The sequence below is a fragment of the Capsicum annuum genome, chromosome 11 (assembly GCF_002878395.1).
Source record: "Capsicum annuum cultivar UCD-10X-F1 chromosome 11, UCD10Xv1.1, whole genome shotgun sequence".
Classification (NCBI taxonomy): Eukaryota; Viridiplantae; Streptophyta; class Magnoliopsida; order Solanales; family Solanaceae; genus Capsicum; species Capsicum annuum.
In genome coordinates, this window is record NC_061121.1 from 2,390,974 (window position 1) to 2,413,165 (window position 22,192).

Here is a 22,192-nt window from a genome sequence, read left to right on the forward strand (position 1 = left end):
AAAACAAAATGGATCCTAGGTGAGTCCAATTCTTGATTTATTCATTTACTTTCATCAAAATCTTTTCTTTCTCTAAGGTCACATGCATGGTCACTAACTTTTATATATATTACCCAAAGTTGGATAAAAAACAAAGCATCCATTTCTTCCCACTATACCTTATAACTCAATATAGAAACTATGTCCATTTTGTTATTAAGAATAATAATTAATAAAGTACTATCTCTCTATATACTCTATTTCCCACTCCCAATAATTTATTCTCATTCTTTCTACTTTAATTCACATTCTTCTTTTTTTGTTTTCATTGTCTTTTGGTGAGTGCAGGGAGTTTCGAGTAGCGAGTAAAGTTCTTGTTACTTATCAATATGAGTTGTGGTACAATAGATGGGGTTGTTCCACCTTTAACAAAAGATCGAGAGTTCAATCCTGGATATGGAGAAAACTCTATTGGGAGAGCTGTCACCTTAATGGGTCTTGCAATGTGCGATCTGAATTAGTCGGAACTACAATGCGGACACCAAACATCGGCTGGAAAACCAAAAAAAATAAATAAAAAAAATCTTGTCACGTAATCTGAAGGTCATAGGTTCAAATCATTTTACAGAAATATTAGGTTGCGTATAATTAGTTCTTATAGTTCGAACTCAACGATAACTTTATTGTACTAACTGACCCTTTATTCATGTATTGTACTAGACTGCCCCTTTATTCATGTCTCTAGTGGAATGAACAGCAAGTAAATAGTATACATGTTTACAACTCTTTGGCTTTGGAACTAAGACTCATATCAATTTTAAATACTTATATTTCTTTTATTTTTTTTAATCATTCTGAATTTACTAGTTCGACTAATCTAAATATGTATTAATTAGGCTAATTAATAAGCGTAAAAGTACTCACCCCATCGAAACGCCTCAATTTCAATCTCCTAGAACGTAAAACATCCATTAAAAATTAATGAATATAATTTCAATTATCATACTCCTTGGTTAAAATTGTAATATTTCTCCTTGGGAAAGTAAATATGTAATAATCACGACTTAATTTATCCATCGTTGGAAATTTCTCACCCTTTAGAAAATGTATTTTTTTTTTCAATATTATTTAGCTTTATTTATAATTTGGATGCTAGCTATTCTTGTATATTTTTGCCATTTATTGAATACCACTCTGTAAAGATTCTTTGGACATTTCGAAAATTACTCAAGGGGGGAAGAATGTGTCTATTTATCTAATTATATAAGGTACTTTGACATTAAATTAAATATAGATGGATAAAAAAGATTTTTACCTATTTCTGATGTTTTATTTTCATTAGATACTAGCTTTTATTGCTATTTTCGTCGTTATATGTGACTTCATAATTGAAGTCCCTTGATCAAAAAAATATATTATACAGATAGATAAGATGTTATAAGCCAAACTGGAAAGCTCAACCCAAAATTAATTTAATAGGTGGGAGAACTCATTTGGCTTATAATTCCCTTAACACTTCTCTATTTTTTTAATATAGGACAATTGGTTCATAACAATCCTCTCTGCTTGAGAACCAACAACCTCGTTGGTCACAGCTGAGCCCAGTTGGTCACGGCTGACACCCCTCTTAGGTCCAGACCACCACTACGAGTCGTGGCTCCAAGCGTGGATCGATCCTCGTTGGTCACGGCTATGCCCAAGTTGGTCGCGGTTGGCACTCCTCTTGGATATAAGCCAACACTACGAGTCACTGCCCAACACGCGGCTCCACACGTGGATCGATCCTCGTTGATCACGGCTATTTCCAGTTGATCACGGCTGGCACCCCTCTTGGGTTAAGGCCACCACTACTGGTACACAAGCCACCACTACGAGTCACGGCCCAACACGCGGCTCCCCACACGTGGATCGATCCTCGTTGGTCACGGTTGGCACCCCTCTTGGGTTCAGCCACCACTCCTAACGCGCAGGTCACCACTCCGAGTCACGGCCCAACGCGTGAGACTCTCAACGAAAGCACCAATATTATAAACCAAACAGGAGAGCCCAACTCAAAAAACTAGTCTAATATATGGGAGAACCCATTGGATTTATAATCTCCTTAGCATTTCTTTATTTTTCCAATGTGAGAACATTGCTTCATAACATAAGAAAAGTACATATTGAATTCTTTTAATTTCTTTGTATATTTACTTGTTAAAGTATACTTTTACTCTCCTTAATAATAAGGGAAAATACTATAAATCCCGACAGTTTAAAGTTTAATTATAGAAAATTCTGATATGTTGTATAATTACTGAAAATTTTAATTTGGGTCTGTCAAGATGCATAATTAGCTCCCAATATATCCAACAAAGATATATTTTCTCATTTATAAAGATACATAATTAGTTTCAATATTATATATATATTTATTTATTTATTTATTTATTTATTTATTTATTTATCTGTCGAGATATATAATTAGTTTTTGATATATCCAATAGAGATACATAATTAGCTCCCGGTACATCCAATGAAGATATATTTTTTTCTTTATAAAGATACATAATTATCTCCCGATATAATTTTTTTTTTAATTTATTTTAGGTTTGTCGAGATACATAATTAACTTCTGATATATTCAACGAAAATACATAATTAGTTGAAATTTTTGTAATTACTTTGTAAGAATGAGTATTTGTACAAATATGATAAGTTAAGATGTATATTTATGTTATTTTTCATAATATAAATTCTTAATTTACCACCAAAAATATTCTCAAGGGTCCATAAGTAAAGGTGTTATAACAAATTGTTCTCTTTTGGGAAATGTAGAATTCTTTGCCTTTCATTTCATATATTGTTTTAATTATATACACCACAAAAATTGATATACTAAGTAACTATACACACATATTCATGTGGACATAAACATGATATAATTTTGTTACACACATATAAACTAAATTTAATCAAATTTCAATATAAATATTAAACACAATATATATATATATATATATATATATATATATATTCTAAAATAGGATTTCTAGAAGTAATAAAGAAATTCATCCACTAAATTCTTGGCCCCTACCTTCAAACTCTCAAATAACTTCTTAGTACTTTCTTACAAATCATCCACTAGATTATTTTTAAGGCTCACATTTGGATATACCACTTGTTTAATTCCCATTATAAACACCTATTATAATGATACCTATCTTCAATTGTTCTAACACTACTCAAAAATAGAAATTAGATAATTTTTATGGATAAATAATAAAATTTATTATTAATTTTAATTAATAATCAACTATTTAGTGACAGATTAGCGATGAAGTTTATAACTAGTTTTTTTTTTTAGGGTCCAATTAGATATACTCTTGCCACTTGTTAATTTGATTCCCATGCTAAAGACATATTACAATGACATCTATCATCTGATGCAGTGAATGGGGTTGTTCCTCTTTTTAATCAGAGGTCTTGAGTTTGAGTCTTAAGTATAAAAAAATTATTAATAGGGAGCTATATTCACAAATGAGATCCTATTTAGTGCAAATGAAATTTGAATTAGTCGGATTTTACTGTGGCCATCAAATCAGATGGGAAACAAAAAACAAAAACAATGACATCTATGTTCATAATAAAAAAATATTCCTTCCAACAAAACATTATTCTAATACAAAGTACTTAGCACCATGAATACTTTGAAGACATCAAACTTTTTGGATTTGTTAGCCATTTGAAGTCTTACTGACTTACTAAAGAATAAACATTGGGTTTCGAAAAAGATTTACTGAAAAGTCAAATTATATTAATTTTGATTAATATTTTAAGATGTATTTTATATTAATATAATAAAAATTGCAAATTGTAATTTATATTTCTCATATAATTTTTGAATACTTAATTTAAATTTAAATATATTAATTTAAATTATAAAAGTAACTAAATTATTTTTTTATAAAATAAAATGTGACAAGTAAAAGTGAGAGTATAAATAGAAAAGAAACATGGGAAAAAGCAAAGATGAAACATCACTATCTTGAAAATACAAACCAAAATGGCATTTTAATTAATAAAATTTCCATACATTTTCTTGGCATATGGTTGCCACCCTTTTAATCAAATCACATAATCCCACGTTTAATATAATTGGACATAAAATAATATTTTAGTAATACTCTCTCCGTTTTAAAATAATTGGCCCTTTTTTACTTGACACTTTTCTTAAGAAAATATTTATTAGGGATTTATTTTTATTAAATTAGACTTATTAATTATACTTTGAAAATATAAATTTGAGTAAATATAATTTGTTTAATCATTTAATATTGAGGGTAGTATTAGAAGAATATAATAAAATACTTTTGATTTTATTAAAAATGACAATTAAATTAAAATAAATATTTTTTAAAAGAAGGTCAACTAAAATAAAACAGAGGAAGTATACTCCTAATATTTTAGTCAAGCACGTTTCTTACATAATTAAAAAGATGGAATATAATTAATACATATGAAGTGGCAAAGCGAAGAGGAATCATTTTCCAAGGAGACAGCAAAAAGCAAAGTTCATTTTCAACATCATACTTTTCTTCGATATTAACTCGTGTAAAATTATTGTCATGCGGTTAAAGTATTATTACTTTAGAAAAATTTAAAAATCTCTAATAAAAATATAAAATAAAATTATATATAACAAACTCTTGTAATTTGATTTCTCCCCAAATTTAATATATTGCGAAAATTTTAATGCGCTCAACTGTCTTTTGCTTTTCTTGATTCCCCTTTTTCCACAAGGCTATTTTCTTACATTTGCATGCAACATATATAATAAATTAATTACATTGTATCAAGACTTATTTAATTGCTTATCTTAATGCATCCATCTACATTATGTGCTTTTGACACAATAGTAGAAGAGAGACAACCTAGAGCTAGCTACCCCCATCCTTACCCCACCCCACCCCCACCCCCACACAAAAAAAGATACCATCACTTTCTTGTTCAAGAACTTTCAATATAATTTATGTACTTAATAATTTCATTTTATCTTATTTTATAGGAAGATGTTATGTTAATTGAGTAGGAAGTAAAAAGAAAAAAATTGAAAACGTGTGATCTTAAACATGTCGTGATATTTATATAACTCTAAAATCATGTCATTAAAGTAACATGTTCGTCTCATTTAAATGTGAAGATATTAAGTTGAAAATCGAATATAATATATATATATATATATATATATATATATATATATATAGGGTGGGGGAGGGTTGGAGGACCAAAGAGTGTTGAAATTTATATGGTCAATATTCATTCTCAAGGTGAAAGAAAGGGGGTCCATTCCACATGCATTTAGAGCACACTTAATTAGATGCTCATACAAAGATCATTATATCATTTACCACATATATTGCATACTCTTAACACACACACAAAAAAAATCCATTTGAATTTCATGATACATACAGTTTGTACTATTTTCATGTAGAAAAAAAAAATTCACACCTTCTTTATTCATTCTTTTTTTTCCCTTTGGACACGTATATATTCAAAAAAAAAAATCTTTTATTTTCATCATCTATATAATACCCCACTTGGCTTTAAATTCTCTTTCATTCCTCATCAACTTACTTCCAAATTTTTTTCTTTTTCTACTCTCTCTTATTCTAGTCCCTTTAAGTATAATATATTATTAGTAATGAGTAGTAATAATAATAATAATAATTTATCATCAAATGAAGATGAATTATTTGAATTAAGAAGAGGTCCATGGACACTTGAAGAAGATAATCTTCTTATTCATTATATTTCTACTCATGGTGAAGGTCGTTGGAATGCTTTAGCAAAATGTGCTGGTAATTCTTCTTCTTTAATTTACATAATTATTTAATTTATGTAAATAATTTTTCCTTTTATAAACTATAGTGTTCGGGTCAGCCTTTGAATACCTCGAACAAATCTACGAGATATCTATCATTGTTTACCAGCAACGAATATCAAGTAACTCCTTCCGTCAAGGCTAGGACAAATAGAAAGATAGGAAGAATCACTTGCTATTTTTTTATGTAAGGAATATTTTTATTTTTTTAAAAATATACCATTCAAAATGAACCTTTTACTACTATATATTTTTTTGTTCCAAGATAAAACATTATGGGGATAGGCAAAAGATATAGGTGAAAATTGAATAATATTGATGTGATATTTTTTTTGGTAAATAAAGAAGCATAATATTTGCATAAGAAAAGAAAATTCTCATTATTTTTTGTTTGATTTGTTTTTTTATATTTTTGCAGGATTGAAGAGAACAGGAAAAAGTTGTAGACTAAGGTGGCTGAATTATTTAAAACCAGATATTAAACGTGGAAATCTCACCCCACAAGAACAACTCTTGATTCTTGAACTTCACTCCAAATGGGGTAATAGGTAAATTCACATATCCAACTTTATCCTAATAATAATAATATCACTATAAGCCTATGTTGTTTACATTATACTTTCTGCGTGAATGTGAATGTGGAATGTTTCGTGTCATGTATTAAGTTTAAATATTGGATTCGTCTTTATACTTCAGGTGGTCGAAGATTGCTCAGCATTTGCCAGGAAGAACGGACAACGAAATAAAAAATTATTGGAGAACAAGGGTGCAAAAACAAGCAAGACAACTCAAAGTTGATTCAAATAGCAAGAAGTTTGTTGAAGCAATAAAGAATCTATGGGTACCAAGATTACTTGAAAAAATGGAACAATGTTCTTCATCATCCACCATTGACAAAAAACAAAATATTAATAATCTTTCATTTCCAAATTTACCCTTAATCAACAATCAAGAATCATGTACAAAGGACAACAAGTCATCACATGATGATGATAATACTAATACTAATAGTAATAGTAATAATAACAACACAACATGGGGTTCACTAGGAAGTTCAATGAATGAAAATTTCAATATTTGCAACAATTCAATGCATCAAGATGATGAGTGTTACTATGTGGAGAATAATTTCAACCAGCAGCCACAACATTTTTCATATCAAGAAATGTCAATATCAGAATGTGATGAGGTGGCAGAAGCTGATTGGTTTACTAATGAAGGATCATTGTGGAACATGGATGAGCTTTGGCAATTCAAAAAGCTAGGAGATGTAGATATTTGAAAGTCAAGAAAGTGGGGGGGGGGGGGGGGGGGGGGGGGGGGGGGGGGCTGGGGGTGGAAAAATGATACTAATTATAATATAGTATATGGAAGTCTTAGCTTTATATCAGTTTGATAATGATGCCTATATGCTATGGACTATGGTTATTAAGTAGTTTTTAAAAGTTTTGATTATGACTTTGATCTCATAGTTTTAGCTCTTAAGTATAGTACTTGATGTACAAATGAAATATAAAAATGACTACAAAGTGTTGCTTTTCTTGTTTATATATATATATATTTTTTCCTATTGAGAACTCCGCATGTGTGAACTCGTTCACTTTGTTGACATCAACGTAAAATTTGTCAAAACTTGCTCGCTTTGCTGGTATCGAGCTCGAATAAAGTAAAAGAGTTGTGGCAGGCTGATAATCAGAACTTGCTCACTTTGTTGGTCTCAAGCTCAAATAAAGGAAGAGAGAGATGCGGTACGTTGACTATCAACGTAAAATTTGTCAAAACTTGCTCATTTTGCTGGTCTCAAGTTCGAATAAAGGAAAAGAGTTGTGGTAGGCGAGAGTCAAAACTTGCTCACTTTGCTGGTTTTAACCTCGGAACAATCGAATAAAAGGAAAAGCGTAGTTGTGGTAGGTTGACAGTCAAAACTTGCTACGCTGACAGTTAAAATTTGCTCACTTTGCAGGTCTCAAGCTCGAATAAAGGAAAAGAGTTGTGGTAGGCTGACAGACAAAACTTGCTCACTTTACTGGTCTCAAGCTCGAATAAAGGAAGAGGGATGCGGCAGGTTGACAGTCAACGTAAAATTTGTCAAAACTTGCTCACATTGCTGGTCTCAAACTCGAATAAAGGAAAAGAGTTGTGATAGGCTGAGAGTCAACGTAAAATTTGGGATAATGATTATTCTTTTACTGTTGAGGAGTCTTAGATAACATTGTATTTATCCAATAGTTGATGCCATAATTGAGAAGATGGCTCTTCAATTCAATCACAGAAAGATAATTAGGAAAGATCAAAGGATGTGGTCAAATTGAAGCAACTGTGAGGAAGTGACTTGTTGATTAAGAGAGCTCAAAATGCTAATGAAAGGACCTCTTGTGTTGTCTAGTCATGTAAAGGAGACAGATACTTATTTGTATGCAATATAGAAAGGAATATGGCCTATGTTGTTCGGACTCTTCAAAAATCTTGTCGGATACATATCGAATCCGTCAAAAGTATGCATTTCAGAAGCATCTATGTTGCTTGGATTCTTTAAAAATATTATCCTCAAATTCTTTAAAAATATTCGAATGCATATCGAATCCTTCAAAAGTATGCATCTCGGATTCTTTAAAAATATGCATATCGAATCCTTCAAAAGTACGCATTTCAGAAGGATTTATGTTGCTTGGATTCTTTAAAAATATCATCGGATGCATATCGAATCCTCTAAAAAGTAGTGTATTTCAGAAGGATCTGACACAGGCCAGGCGTCAATTTTGAAGAGTCCGAGCAATCCTATTTACAATTTGGTTTTTAAATGTCAGGCAACCAAAATTCACTGAGTTCGACTTACTCGAGTTCGTATCAGGTTGGTCCACCAAAGGGGTAAAACGCTCTCGATTGAGATGTTCTTCCCTACCACCAAATAGTCGGACTATACACTATTCAGTTTGAATTCAAGACTTCTGATTAGAGGTGATCAGACTATAAACTATTCAGTTTGAACTCACGACTTCTGATTAGAGGTGGTCGGACTATACACTATTCAGTTTGAATTCAAGACTTCTGATTAGAGGTGATCGGACTATAAACTATTCAGTTTGAATTCAAGACTTCTGATTAGAGGTGGTCGGACTATACACTATTCAGTTTGAATTCAAGACTTCTGATTAAAGTTGGTCGGACTATAAACTATTCAGTTTGAATTCAAGACTTCTGATTAAAGGTGGTTGAACAGTACCCCTAGTTAGTCATCCTATGGTAGGTGGGGAGGATTGTTATCACATGAAAGGTCAACTAGAAGGGAATTGTGTGACATCCAATCACTGATTTGATTGTTTCACCATCAAGAAAAAGAAGGATAAAAAGTAGAAAGGAAAAAGGGACTTGTGATTTGATGAGTGTGAATAGAAAAAGATGTACAATTTGAAGTGATCTTTTTTACAATCAAAGCATTATGAGAAAGTATAACAAGGTGCACCTGCAGGAGAATGATTGATTTACATAGGAATGCTAGTTATTGATTTCTCAAATGGGAAAAAAGCAAGAAAGAAAAGAAGAAAGATGGCACTTATACTTCCAATATACTTTAGCAATTGGACCTTTACATATTATTCTAAAGCTTATTAAGTTTGCGTCTAGTTACAGCTTAGGAAAGGGAGCCTTGGAGTAACTGGTAAAGTCTTTGTCATGTGACCAGGAGGTCGTGGGTTCAAGTCGTGGGAATAGCCTCTTGTAGAAGTGCAAGGTAAGGCTGTGAACAATAGATCCTGGTGCACATAGCGGAAGCTTTAGTGCACCAGACTGTCCTTTTCTTACAGCTTATAGTCTGTGTTGCACAATAAACCACAGTGGATCGGCCCTTTCCAGACCTTGCGCATAGCAGGAGTTTCAATGCACCAGACCGTCCTTTTCTTACAACTTACAATCTGTGTTGCACAATAGACCCTAGTGGTTCGGCCCTTTCCGGAACTTAGGCGTAGCAAAAGCTTCAGTGCATCAGACTGCCCTTTGCTTGGACTCTTCAAAGATGCCGTCAGATGTTCGTCGGATTCTCCAAACATAGTGTACTTTTGGAGGATACGGTATGGATGCGACATCATTTTTTGAAAGTCCAAACAACATAGATTAAAACACTAAATTACAGTATAATAATGTGGCAAATTCACTATAAAACAAGAGGACTGAACTTGAAGAAATGCTTTATTTCATTGGGAATTCACTATACTTTAAAAAGTTGCAACTAAGCATGTGTACCAAACTGGCTAAGTTTTCATGTGAAAATGGAACTTACTAAGCATCATACTTTTCTCGGGAAAAGGCATCGTTTCCACCCCAAACTATATCCGAAAAGTCGAAGTCACACCTAAACTATACTAGTGACCTATTACACACCTAAACTATAAAAAAGTGAAACCATTTACACCCTGTCAGGCTACCACCACTTGCAGGTGTAGTGTTTTACACGCGCTGCCACGTCAGTAAAAAGTATCACTTTTTTATAGTTAAGATGTGTAATAGGTCACTTATATAATTTAGGTGTGGATTCGACTTTTCAACTATAGTTTGGGGTGGAAACGATGACTTTTCCTTTAATGTTTTTAGCCGTTTACTTTTGTTATTTAATAGGCTGGACACGCCTAAAATAAGTGTAACACACGCGCCTTAGAATGGGGGTTGCGGGGAGGTAATAATATCACTTTTTTATAGTTAAGGTGTGCAACAGGTCACTAGTATAGTTTAGATGTGACTTAGACTTTTCGGGTATAGTTTAGGGTGGAAACGATGTCTTTTCCCTACTTTTCTCCTTTTCCAACTTCAATCCAACTATCATCATACATCACTTAATTCTTGAAGAGAATAGGCATAGCTTTTGTGCACCTGTTGCTCGGACTTTTCAAAAATATTGTCGAGCATGTGTCATATCCTCTAATAACTATGCGCTTTTAGAGGATTCGACATAGGTGAGACAAACTCCCCATCCCTAGAGGTAAATGCATGTTTCTACTTCCATCAAGCTATAGAATTACTCTACGTATACTCTACCCTCATCAGACCCCACTATGTGAGAATACACTGGGTATGTTGTTGTTGCTCATTTACAAACTTGCGCAACTTTTATCTTGTTTTCGTAGTGGTGGAAGGTTCTTTTGTTCTACACATAACTATTCAACATATGCACCAGCGCGATCAAAACGAGTGCCCCTTTCATTGGGACAAAATGATTCATTTATGATAAAGCTTCAAGAATATCAATAAGAGCCAGATTTTCCTCTAGTTTTCCTATCAAGCTACGCGTGCTTAGAGCACGTGAAACTTATCACTACCTCTTAAGGGCGTTGAGACCATAGCTTATCACTACATGACAGCACCGTTTTCTCTATAGTGTTGTCACACAACTGCCTGCCTAAAGAGCGACTCGCTCGGTATTTTCACACAAGATAAGCTTACAAGCAGACTAAAATAAACTGCCAGTGACACTAGCAAGAAGCCCCTCAAAAATCGAATATGAAATGGAAGCATAACTTTTTGCATAAATGACACAGCAAATAATACTTGAGGGAGATTAAGCTACCAAAACTTTAGCCTTTTTGAAGTTTAAATGATTTGTACAAATCTAAAGTTAGTATTATTCCTGAAATATAGAAAGCTGATCGTTGTGAATCTGCTATTTGTACACGTAAAATATCAAGAAAAATACATTAGATGATCTCGATCACACACTTCAATATCTTCATAAAAAAATAAAAAAACTCACTTTCCACCCTTGGCATAGTTATCGCGCAGGGTGACAGTCCGATTAAAGACCAGCTTTTCAGAAGTTGAATCCTTGTCAACAGCAAAATACCCTGCAAATGTATCAGTCGAAATAACTCAAAGCGTTAGCCTCTTTCATTTTCTTTCAGAAATGAAGAAATTTGAAAGGCGAAAAATGAAAAAACAAAACTCAGTGACTACATCTTTCACGTTTTGTTTTCAGATTCGGTCAGTTTAAAATTGATATCATTAAAACAAATCAAAAACCATATTTCAGAACTTCACAAACACATGCTATATTACGATCTATTAGGAGTAACTTAGGAAAGGCGTCAGGCAGAAATTGGTATTTTCACTATCTGTATTTTAAAGGCCCTAAAGCAAACATCAAAGAAATAATAAGAGACAATAGAAGAACCTATTGTAGGAATCAAGGAGAGTAACATAGGGCAAGCTGCTACATAAATACAAATTTCGAAACACGATTCATCATTTGATGCTAAATGTCAACCTAAAAGCAACTTCCATATGACTAGTCATACATAATTTTAAAAACTGAAGTAGTGATTATAGTAGCAAGTTTCTGTTCCCTACCAAGAATTACCGTGTACTAGAACTTACCGAGCCTTTCAAACTGAAATCTGTCTCCAAGAGCAGCCTTACTAACTGAGGGCACAGCATATGCATTTTGTATCACCACTTTAGACTCGGGGTTCAAATCACCAAGCCAGTCATCGAGTTCGGCAGGATTCTTATCCAAAAACCAAGCAACAGTTAGTCTCCAAAACTAACCTCTCCCGAGAGGAAAAAGGGGGGGTTATAGTAAGTTCAACAAAGTAAAGAAAGTAAACCTCAGAGCGGAACAGCCTATCAAATAGCCGGATTTCCACCTTTAGTGGATCAACCCCAGGTGAAGGTTCTGCAACCCAATGAAGCACGCCCTGCAATTAAATTGTGTCAGGAAACAGGAGTAACCCAACCATAATATAAGGAAAAATTTAACATCAGAAAGCTCACCTTAGGCTTGATCGTCTTGGACGGATCATACTCTGCCCGAATCTCAAGAACGGTCTCTTTGTCATCAGCAAGAATAACATCTGTACACTTTATAGGGTATGCATACCTGTAACGCAAAAAAGCTTTATCGTCGAACTGTATATCCAAGGCAAGTGTTGAACTGAAATCAGACAAATTTTGGATGACCCTGGAGGTGAGTTAAAAGGACAGTACCTCAGTAGGACAGATTTTCCAGGTGCAAGTCCATAATAATCTTTAGAATCTTTCAAACGAAAATCTGAGCGTTCGATGTACACAACTCTAGAAAAGGGAACCTGCAAAATAAACAATAACAGCAAACAGATGTTCTATCAATGACATTGTAATGCTTTATTAAGTGGAGACAGAGAAGTAGACAACATCCATCAGAAGTTTATTACTATTAGTACAAAATGTGTGTCCACCTTATAAAAGGACGAAGCATCATCTGCCGGTGCTTCAGGCCATTTCTTTGCATCAAGATCCATTACTAATCCAGCTTCAAGGTTTGTGATGACAACCTGAATATGAAGTTCATAACTTAAGTTCCTGAAAATTTGAAATAGAATACATATATATGCATATTCCATCCGTGAACACTTTATTTAAAACTAGATACCCACCTTAAGGGGATTTAGCACAACCAGTGTTCGAGCAGCTGTTTTGTTTAGTTCTTCTCTTATATGGTATTCTAGGCGACTTAGCTGTATCATGCTAGAGTCACTGCATTAAAAAAAGGTTGTCAACACCCTGTTAGGCACTCGTTTTCTTTTGTACCGGGAAGGCACAAACGCCTTGAGAAAATGAGGGCCAACCTTCTAGTAATTCCAATCCCACGAACAAAAGCATTTATTGCTGTTGAAGTTACCCCTCTACGTCGCAATCCTGCTAATGTCATGAGACGAGGATCATCCCAGCCATCAACCCATTTCTCTGTTACAAGACGGTTCAACTGACAACGATAAAAATCAAGCATCAGTTTGAAATAAGAAATTTACCAGCAGGAAACCTATAGATAATTTTTATTAAACGCAACACTCAGGAGTCAAACTAACCTTACGCTTTGACATCACAGTGTTGGAAACATTCAACCGTGAGTACTCCCAAACAAAAGGCTGGTAAAGGCTTAATGCATCCAATAACCAGTAATATGATGCACGGCGGGTTTCAAACTCCAGGGTGCAAAGCTGCATAAGAATGTGAAATTGAAATATGAATATTAGGCTATTATTAAACAGCAATACTATTTTACCATACTAATCCGTCACCAGCATGGCTAGAAACAGAGGGCTGCACGGCAAGATGCAGTAATTTATAGCGCACTCAAACAACAGTTCTATCTCTTTTCTCTTTTTTGGGGGAGAGGAAGGGGGCTCTACATAATATAGAGGACTAGAAATCCAACAACATAGTATTTGACAGCAAAAAGTTACATACATACCGAATGAGTGATATTTTCCAAAGAATCAACAATGCAATGGGCGTAATCATAACTTGGATAGATGCACCATTTATCCCCTGCATGTGGATGAGGAGTGAACTGTAGAACCAAGTAACACGGATTAAATGTCAGTAAAGAAATCAAGACAGAATTCAAAAAGGGTTTTGTCAGAAAATACTTGCCTTGACACGGTATGCAATGAGGTCATACATATTGAAATTATCATTCTGCATGTCCTGTTTCATCCTCAATGTCGCCTTGCCTTCATCAATCATCCCCCTCTTCATTTCATCAAACAATCTCAAGGACTCTTCTATAGGCCTATCTCTCCAAGGGCTGTTCATCTTTTTCTCCCGGTATTCTTTTACCTCGTCAGGTGTCTGGGTTAGGTAGAAAATTAGACCATGTATGTAATAAAAATATCTAGCTAGAGTAAAATCATAACAATCAATTAAGCCCCTTATAATAGAGGTTGGCTCAGGTCAGCAAGGGTAAACTTGAAAAGAAACAAAAAACGAGTATCAAGAGAAAAATAATGGCAAGTTTCATGTATTAAACACATGTTGTATTTACAATAGCCTTATTACCTGGTGGTCAACATATGCATGGCCTCTTCTTATCAGCTCTACAGCTAGCTCATAAAGGTCTTGGAAATAATCACTAGTGTAAGTGATCTGCAAATTGCCAACATATCAGTATAGAAAACATGAAAAGCAGACCATTGGTATTGAACAGCACCATACCTTGAAAGGCTCCCATCCCATCCACCCAACAATTTCTTTAATGTGATCGATGTACTCTTTCTTCTCAGCTTCAGGGTTGGTATCATCAAACCTAAATCCAACAGCAAAGTCATGAGGAATCTAACACTCCCAAGTAAAAAAGAGGTTCCATTAAACGAAATTAGAGGTTGCAAGTGAAGAGCAACAGAGGACAAAAAACAACTATTTCTGCATTGTAAACTATGAGCCATTGTTTTTCAGCATTTTGGACCTAAAACCTACAGTTCCTTGAACTGCATTGGAACTTCTATAAGGTCCTGCGCAATTACCCTGTGGATTGTGTGGTGAACTACATTCAGACAACCTAACACAGAGTTTTCTCAGCCAACGAACCACAACCTTATCCCACTCTTCCCTCCACTGTGCCTCTCGCTTGAGCTCCAAATAGCATTATCTTTTCTTATTGGAGTGGCCTAATTTACACTAAATTAAATGCAGAAAACTTTGATCAAAACCGTGAGATTATATATCACACACACCCAAACAGTCCACCGGTATTATAATCCTTCCTAATCTAATCCCATACCAATCCCACCAGAATTGTACATCCATCCTAGACCTGAGGGTATAAGAGAAAAGCATTATCCCATTTTCAAAAATCAAAACCAAAAGACTACAAGTGAGTGTGAGTGCCAAATGATGAGAAGGTCCAGGACAGGCATCCATTCTCAAAACACACAAGTACGTATTCTAGGCATCAAAAACAATCACCCTTTTCATAATATATTGCTACATCTTGAGCACATCAAAGCTTTAGCAAAAAGTGTAGTAATATTTATATGAGATAATGAGGAAGAAAAACACATCACGAGAAGGACAAGGAAAGCCTACCTCAGGTAACAGCCACCACCTCTATCTTTTGCCAGACCAAAGTCAACAAACATAGCCTGTATAGTATCAAAGTCCAGATTTAGAGCATGATTAAAATCACAGCTACACAATATCTGAATTGTCTATACCTTTGCATGTCCAATGTGTAAAAATCCATTAGGTTCAGGAGGAAACCGCGTCTGAACTTTTCCTCCAGTCACCTTCAAATGCTTTTCAAGTAGCTCTTTGGAATTGCACGCTCGAAGCACAGATTGGTCACTGAAATATACTTCTGTATGCACCTGAGTATTAGGACAGCATTAAAAATAAGAACATAGCTAAAAATCTTGCATAAACTCTCCTAAAGAGCTTGAAAGTGGGAAAATTTGACAACAATAGATTGCGTTAATCCAACAACTGATACTACAAATATGCCAACTAGCCTAACAAGCGATTACCTGAGTTTTACAACTAAACGGAACCTGCCTATGATAAATGAATTGAGGAAAATGTGGGCACATATACATATTTAAGGACCTAAAATGATGGAAAAATAAAATTCTCACATGCATAACTACAGCTGCAAAAAGAGGATAAACAGACCAGCACCATATGATTTACAAACTATTAAGGATGTTCTCATGCAGCCAAAATGTATGTGTTCTAGTTTAAAAAGCAGTGTAGTTAATCATGTATAAGATGATAAAGCGTGGAAATAGCACTAAGATTTAAGTGAAGAAAATACCACTGTATTAAGCTTAAGTCTGACAAATAAGACTTTTTTTGACTTGTGACAAATAAGACTTATAAACATGAGTACACGACAATGGATATAACATAAGCTTAAGCACCTTATAATTTTCCTCAGGTGAAGGGAAGATCAAGTATGGATTTAGTTCTTCTTCGGACTGCTTTGGTGCAGAGGTCTCCTCAACTTTGGCTTTATCCTACATAAGATGAAGAAAAACGGCAACTCAGACTAGCTTAAGACAAAATGATATTAGATGAAAGATCTCCACTTAAACATGTGGAAAACAAAAGGTAGGACATGGCTCGATAACCCTTTCAGCTTAAGAATATATATATATATATATTAGATGAAGCACCACCTCAGTTTTCACGGGCTTCTCTTTCTTCTTTTTAACAGGCTTTTCATTATCTGCTGCAGTTCTTTCCCCTAGTAATTTATACAGCTCCAAATCTACTACTTCCTGTGACAATAAATAATCTTAAAATATACAAAAAGAAGCACAATGCAAAATCCATTTTATAATTGAAACCACTTACAGCTCATAAATTAGCCTAACCATTGATCACAAAAAGAAAACGTACCTTGACAACTTTTGGATCTGCCCACGGCAACTTCTTTCGAACATGACCAAAGAGTTCACCAACTATTAAGGACAGATCAGATAAAAGCATATTAGGTAAGTTACTGTCTTATGCCTTTTGTTCTGTATAATTGCTAGCATTTCTGAGTTCTCAACGTTCAATAAATTGCATATAAACACACAGATATAGATTATCCAATCAAAGAAAAAACAACTAGGTGAGTTCTACAAGCAGCAATACTGACCGTTGGTTCTATAACGCTGTTCTAATATATTGGCCTTCTTCTCTTCAAAGACCTCACTCACAGCACGTTCAATTTCATCCTTGGATACCTCAACACCTGCTCAAAATTATACGAAATACACATAAAATTTGTTTTGAAAGGAACATATGTTATTATTTCTAGAGGAGAGTAATTCAAGCCCACCACCACCACCCAACCCCAAAAGTTACCCCAGTGATAATATAAGAGATACGTCAATCTAATGTCATAAATATTATATAGTCGGACTTGAGCAAAGATGATTTGTTCTTACCAACACCACAAGCCTCTTCAAAATCATGGACCTTCAGATTTTCAGAGGCGGTTGCAGAAAGGTACGCAAATGCAGCTTCTAATTGTGCAGGGGTTTTAATCTGCAACAGTCCAGTAAAAGACAAATTTAAAGGGACTTCAATTAATCATATCAGCCTCAATACTTTTACAAGTCTAACTCCGACAAAATAGGACTTGTGCTGCTAGTGCAATAGAAAATGATGATTTACAAAAGTTAAGTGACACTCTACTGCTATGCTTGCATAAACGAAACCACCAAGTAAAATAGATAAATGTAGACTTGAGTGATCAACAAACCTTTGTGGATACAATGTACTGAAGCAATGTAGGCCGGTGGTTAAGTGCATTGGCTGGGAACTTTGTAGCAACCTAAAATGCAAAAGGATAAAGTTCAGTTACATAATTTATACTTGTATTGCTTGTCCTCCCAACATAACGGAAGGAATGAGATATAATTGGATTTTTATCTTCAAATATAGATGTGTAAATTAAAATAACTGGAATGTCCCTAAGCTTTGAATAATGCATTGACAGAAAATGAACCTCAAACATTTTATTTATGAATAAGCAAGTAGAAGAATATAAAGGACAGAATTTTCAATTTATGTCTCAAGATTCTAGAAGCCTACCGTGTAGAGCAGGTTGCCTACAGCACGGTCACAACCATCGGTCACAGCAGCCTGGATTAATCACGACGCAAAGTTAGGAGCAAATTTAAGACGTGATTTTTTTTTCTGGAACTTCTATTGACAATAAAAAATGACATCTCAGAAGATGTTTAAAAATACAAGCGACAAAATCTAGCAGAACAAAGAAACACCCCATGAATCCAGTAAGAGACAATGTACGTAGCTATCCATCCTATCGGCTAGCGCACTTCCCCACAACTAGTTACGTTGTGCAATTTGGTTGCAAGAATATGATTGTAAAAATGGTGGCATTATAAAAGCATAGAGCTTGAATGCAATTTTATGAGCAAGCATAAAATGCAAATGACATTTATCTAAAGTTCCAACTTAATGAGTACATAAACCATTCATTTAGATATCATCCATAGTATGCAGCTTTACGGCCATGATTAAATAGCAGACATTATGAGCACATAGACCATGTATCTAGAAACCATCTAAGAATATTACATATAGTAGTTATTTCATGTACTGTTTTCATAAGGAATAAACCTTTCAAATGTTTAACAGCACAAAAAAAAGGGCAAAGAAACTAATATCTCCCAGCATAAGCAACAACAGGTCACCATCTTTAAAAAAAAAAAATGTAGCACAATTGTGAAATAATTCAACCCTTTACTATTAGCTTTTTGTGAAATAATTCAACCCTTTACTATTAGCTTTTCCATTTGCTTTAACCAATAACATTGTACACAGGATTCTCCAATCCTCATTAGTTTCTCGACACAACAAAAGGAAAGAAAAAACAAAAGAGATTCCTCAATCAACATTACCATTTGCTCATTTACAAATGCTTTTTATCCGAGAAGTAGAAAAATCGATCCTTTTATCTATACACATAAAAAGTAGGTCATTCACACAAATAATGATTTTGATATGCTTTACTTGAGTCGAGGGTCTATTAGAAATAGCATCTCTACTTTCACAAGGTAAGGGTAAGGCTGCCTATACACCACCATCTCTAGAACCCACGTGTGGGATTACACTGGGTATGTTGGTGTGGTTGTGTCATTCACACAAATATAGAGATACACATATTCATTCATGCATCTAAAAAATCATTGAGCTACAACGCTTCCTCAAAAATTGAACATTTCTGTATACAAAGTAGGTAATTTACACAAATATAAAGATACCATACCCATATGCATTTATGCATCTAAAATTCATTGAACTACAACACTTCCTCAAAAATCAAATCTTCCTACATACAAAGTAGGAACAACAACATACAAAGTACACGGATCTTACCACTCCCTCGCGCATACAAAGTTCGTAAATTTACACAAATATAGAGATACCCATATGCATTTATGCATCAAAAATTCTTTAAACTTCAATCACAACCACATACCTAATGAAATCCACAAATTGGGGTCCCCATATGGAACAGTATACACATACCTGACCACTAACTCGTAGATACAAATTTTGTAAATTTACACAAATATAGAGATACCCATATGCATTTATGCATCAAAAAATCTTTAAACTACAACCACAACACCATACCTAATGAAATCCACAAAGCGGGGTCCACCTATGGAACAGTGTACACAAACCTTACCACTCCCTCGTGCATATAAAGTTTGTAAATTTACACAAATATAGAGATACACATATGCATTTATGCATCAAAAAATCTTTAAACTACAATCACAACCACATACCTAATGAAATCCACAAAGTAGGGTCCCCGTATGGAACAGTATACACATACCTGACCACTACCTCGCGCATACAAAGTTTGTAAAGTTACACAAATATAGGGATCCCCACATGCATTTATGCATCAAAAATTCTGTAAACTACAATCACAACAACATACCTAATGAAATCCACAAAGCGGGGTCCACATATGGAACAGTGTACACAGACCTTACCACTCCCTCGCGCATACCAAGTTTGTAAATTTACACAAATATAGAGATACCCATATGCATCTAAAATTCATTAAGCTACAACACTTCCTCAAAAATCAAACTTTTTTTATCATATCAAATTAGTAAATTTACACAAATACATAGATACCCTTATTCATTTATACAACTAAAATTCATTAAGCAACACCACTTACCTCAAAAAAAATTAAAAATTAATACAAGAACCAAGAATTGCAGCTGAAGCTAAAGAGTGTATACCTCATGAATAACAGCAGTAAGATTAGTAGTAACTTTATTGTTAGCCAAAGTATTCTTAGCAGTTTTTTCATCCAACCCAATTTTCAAGAAAAGGTCTAAAACATTACTATCTTCCTTCACCATAGCTTCTTTCAATGAATTTCCAATAATCCCAAAACTGAATCTTGAATTTTAAGATTATGCCAAAAAAAAAAAAAAAATGGGAAGTTTAATGTGATAAAAAGATTCTTAAAGGAGGAATCTTTGGAAATTTAGGACAAAGTGTTTGGGGGAATATGAGATTTTAGTAGGTTTTAGGCTTTTTTGATTTTAGGCCTCAGTAGAATTGGATCAACAATATAGTCTAAAGTCCAAATTGGCCCATTTGGGTGATTTTTAATTATTTAAAAAAAAAAATCAAAAATAGCGATAGTTTCGAGATCTGATTATCAAATATAATGATAGTTTGGATAATTATTAAAAGTTGCGATAGTTTGTGAAATTCACTATGTATTAGTGATATGTTAGTTTAGTTTTGAGATCTAATTATCAAATATAACGATAGTTTGGATAGTTATTAAAAGTTGCAATAGTTTTTGAAATTCGCTATGTATTAGTGACATGGTAGTATAGTTTTGAGATCTGATTATCAAATATAACGGTAGTTTGGATAGTTATTAAGAGTTGCGATAGTTTTGAAATTCGCTATGTATTAGTGATATGGTAGTATAGTTTTGAGATCTGATTATCAAATATAACGGTAGTTTGGATAGTTATTAAGAGTTGCGATAGTTTTGAAATTCGCTATGTATTAGTGATATGGTAGTATAGTTTTGAGATCTGATTATGAAATATAACGGTAGTTTGGATAGTTATTAAGAGTTGCAATAGTTTTGAAATTCGCTATGTATTAGTGATATGGTAGTGTAGTTTTGAGATCTGATTATCAAATATAATGATAGTTTGGATTGTTATTAAAGGTTGTGACAGGTATATAAATAATGCTTGTGTCCACATTAATAGAAAATCAAGTGGCCTAGTGGTAAGCGTATGACCTGAAGAGCCCTCGGCTGCAGAGGTAGTGGGTTTTCGAGACCTGTTGGCTGCATTACATTTTTTCGTGTTTTAAATTTCAAAATCCATAACCTTCAAATTCTAGCTCCGACTCCGTAACGCTAAGTTAGTAAATATCGTATACAGATTTGGCTAGTTAGGTCACTAAAAATAGTTTTAGAGGTGAGCGATCTTGAACGTTTGACCCATATTTGTCATATGGTCAAAACTTAGTGTTTAATAAATTTTATATAGTGTTTATTTTAACAAAGCATGGACATGTAAAAATGTAGTAAAAGGACAATTCGATCCACTAAAATTTTTGTTAAGCATGAGATTCGGGAAAATCGAATCATAAGAATCTATTGTATGCAATTCTATCTTGCATCTTGTCAGAAATTGTTTTCAAAATTTGAACTCATAACCTCCTCATCATATGAATGGCAAAATAATTGACTCAATTTTTTTAATTAGTCCTTGGTCTCCAAGAATATTTTCTTGGGTTGCAAGTTGTTTAGAGTTTAAACTAAGCAATCAAAAGCTCCCTTAGCTTCTTCTTAAATTATTTGTCGTGATTTTTAAAAATAATTATCTCATATTATTTGTCACCGTAGAAGTTCAAACAAAGTTAATTACGTACTTTTTTCTATTTTAATCTTAGTAATAATTGTTTTTTAGAATCACAAACACTTTAATTATACGAAGACAACACAAAACTAGCATAAATATTCAATAAATGTTTCTGAGAATGTTATTTGAGTCCAAACTTGTAAAGTGAAACACAAACTTG

At 33.8% G+C, this 22,192-nt stretch overlaps 2 protein-coding genes across 5 annotated transcripts; one reads left to right on the forward strand and one right to left on the reverse strand.

The window, feature by feature from the left end:
• The first annotated feature begins 5,573 nt into the window (after positions 1 to 5,573).
• Positions 5,574 to 7,414, forward strand: LOC107846862 (MYB-like transcription factor EOBI). Its single transcript, XM_016691132.2, has 4 exons — positions 5,574 to 5,822; positions 6,264 to 6,393; positions 6,542 to 7,128; positions 7,215 to 7,414. Exons 1-3 carry the CDS (start codon positions 5,666 to 5,668, stop codon positions 7,125 to 7,127), a joined length of 873 nt encoding a protein of 290 aa, XP_016546618.1. The 5' UTR covers positions 5,574 to 5,665; the 3' UTR covers position 7,128; positions 7,215 to 7,414.
• A 1,783-nt stretch (positions 7,415 to 9,197) lies between these two features.
• On the reverse strand, positions 9,198 to 20,715 carry LOC107847885 (glutamine--tRNA ligase). Of its 4 annotated transcripts, XM_016692465.2 has the most exons (24): positions 20,371 to 20,686; positions 18,170 to 18,220; positions 17,838 to 17,909; positions 17,521 to 17,620; positions 17,229 to 17,324; positions 16,985 to 17,046; positions 16,762 to 16,863; positions 16,504 to 16,599; positions 15,802 to 15,954; positions 15,674 to 15,729; positions 14,804 to 14,894; positions 14,648 to 14,734; positions 14,243 to 14,440; positions 14,061 to 14,159; positions 13,675 to 13,806; positions 13,435 to 13,571; positions 13,243 to 13,342; positions 13,045 to 13,140; positions 12,815 to 12,915; positions 12,602 to 12,707; positions 12,436 to 12,525; positions 12,206 to 12,335; positions 11,586 to 11,676; positions 9,198 to 9,897 (listed from the first exon to the last, which is right to left on the reverse strand). In XM_016692465.2, exons 1-24 carry the CDS (start codon positions 20,491 to 20,493, stop codon positions 9,864 to 9,866), a joined length of 2,403 nt encoding a protein of 800 aa, XP_016547951.1. In that variant the 5' UTR covers positions 20,494 to 20,686; the 3' UTR covers positions 9,198 to 9,863. The 4 variants fall into 4 exon arrangements, with proteins under 4 accessions (XP_016547951.1, XP_016547952.1, XP_047255293.1 ...); XM_016692466.2 differs by lacking the exon at positions 9,198 to 9,897 and having other exon boundaries at positions 11,398 to 11,676; positions 20,371 to 20,715; XM_047399337.1 differs by lacking the exons at positions 9,198 to 9,897; positions 20,371 to 20,686 and adding an exon at positions 20,058 to 20,076 and having other exon boundaries at positions 11,398 to 11,676.
• Positions 20,716 to 22,192: the final 1,477 nt, after the last annotated feature.

Excerpts from the sequence above, each read along its gene's own strand:
- LOC107846862 (XM_016691132.2), top strand. The coding sequence starts at position 5,666 with ATGAGTAGTAATAATAATAATAATAATTTATCATCAAATGAAGATGAA. Across the intron at positions 5,823-6,263 it reads TGCTTTAGCAAAATGTGCTG|GATTGAAGAGAACAGGAAAA; the intron begins GTAATTCTTCTT and ends ATATTTTTGCAG. Across the intron at positions 6,394-6,541 it reads CACTCCAAATGGGGTAATAG|GTGGTCGAAGATTGCTCAGC; the intron begins GTAAATTCACAT and ends TTTATACTTCAG.
- LOC107847885 (XM_016692465.2), bottom strand. The coding sequence starts at position 20,493 with ATGGTGAAGGAAGATAGTAATGTTTTAGACCTTTTCTTGAAAATTGGG. Across the intron at positions 17,325-17,520 it reads TGAAGAGGCTTGTGGTGTTG|GTGTTGAGGTATCCAAGGAT; the intron begins GTAAGAACAAAT and ends AATTTTGAGCAG. Across the intron at positions 14,160-14,242 it reads TCATTGCATACCGTGTCAAG|TTCACTCCTCATCCACATGC; the intron begins GCAAGTATTTTC and ends TTGGTTCTACAG.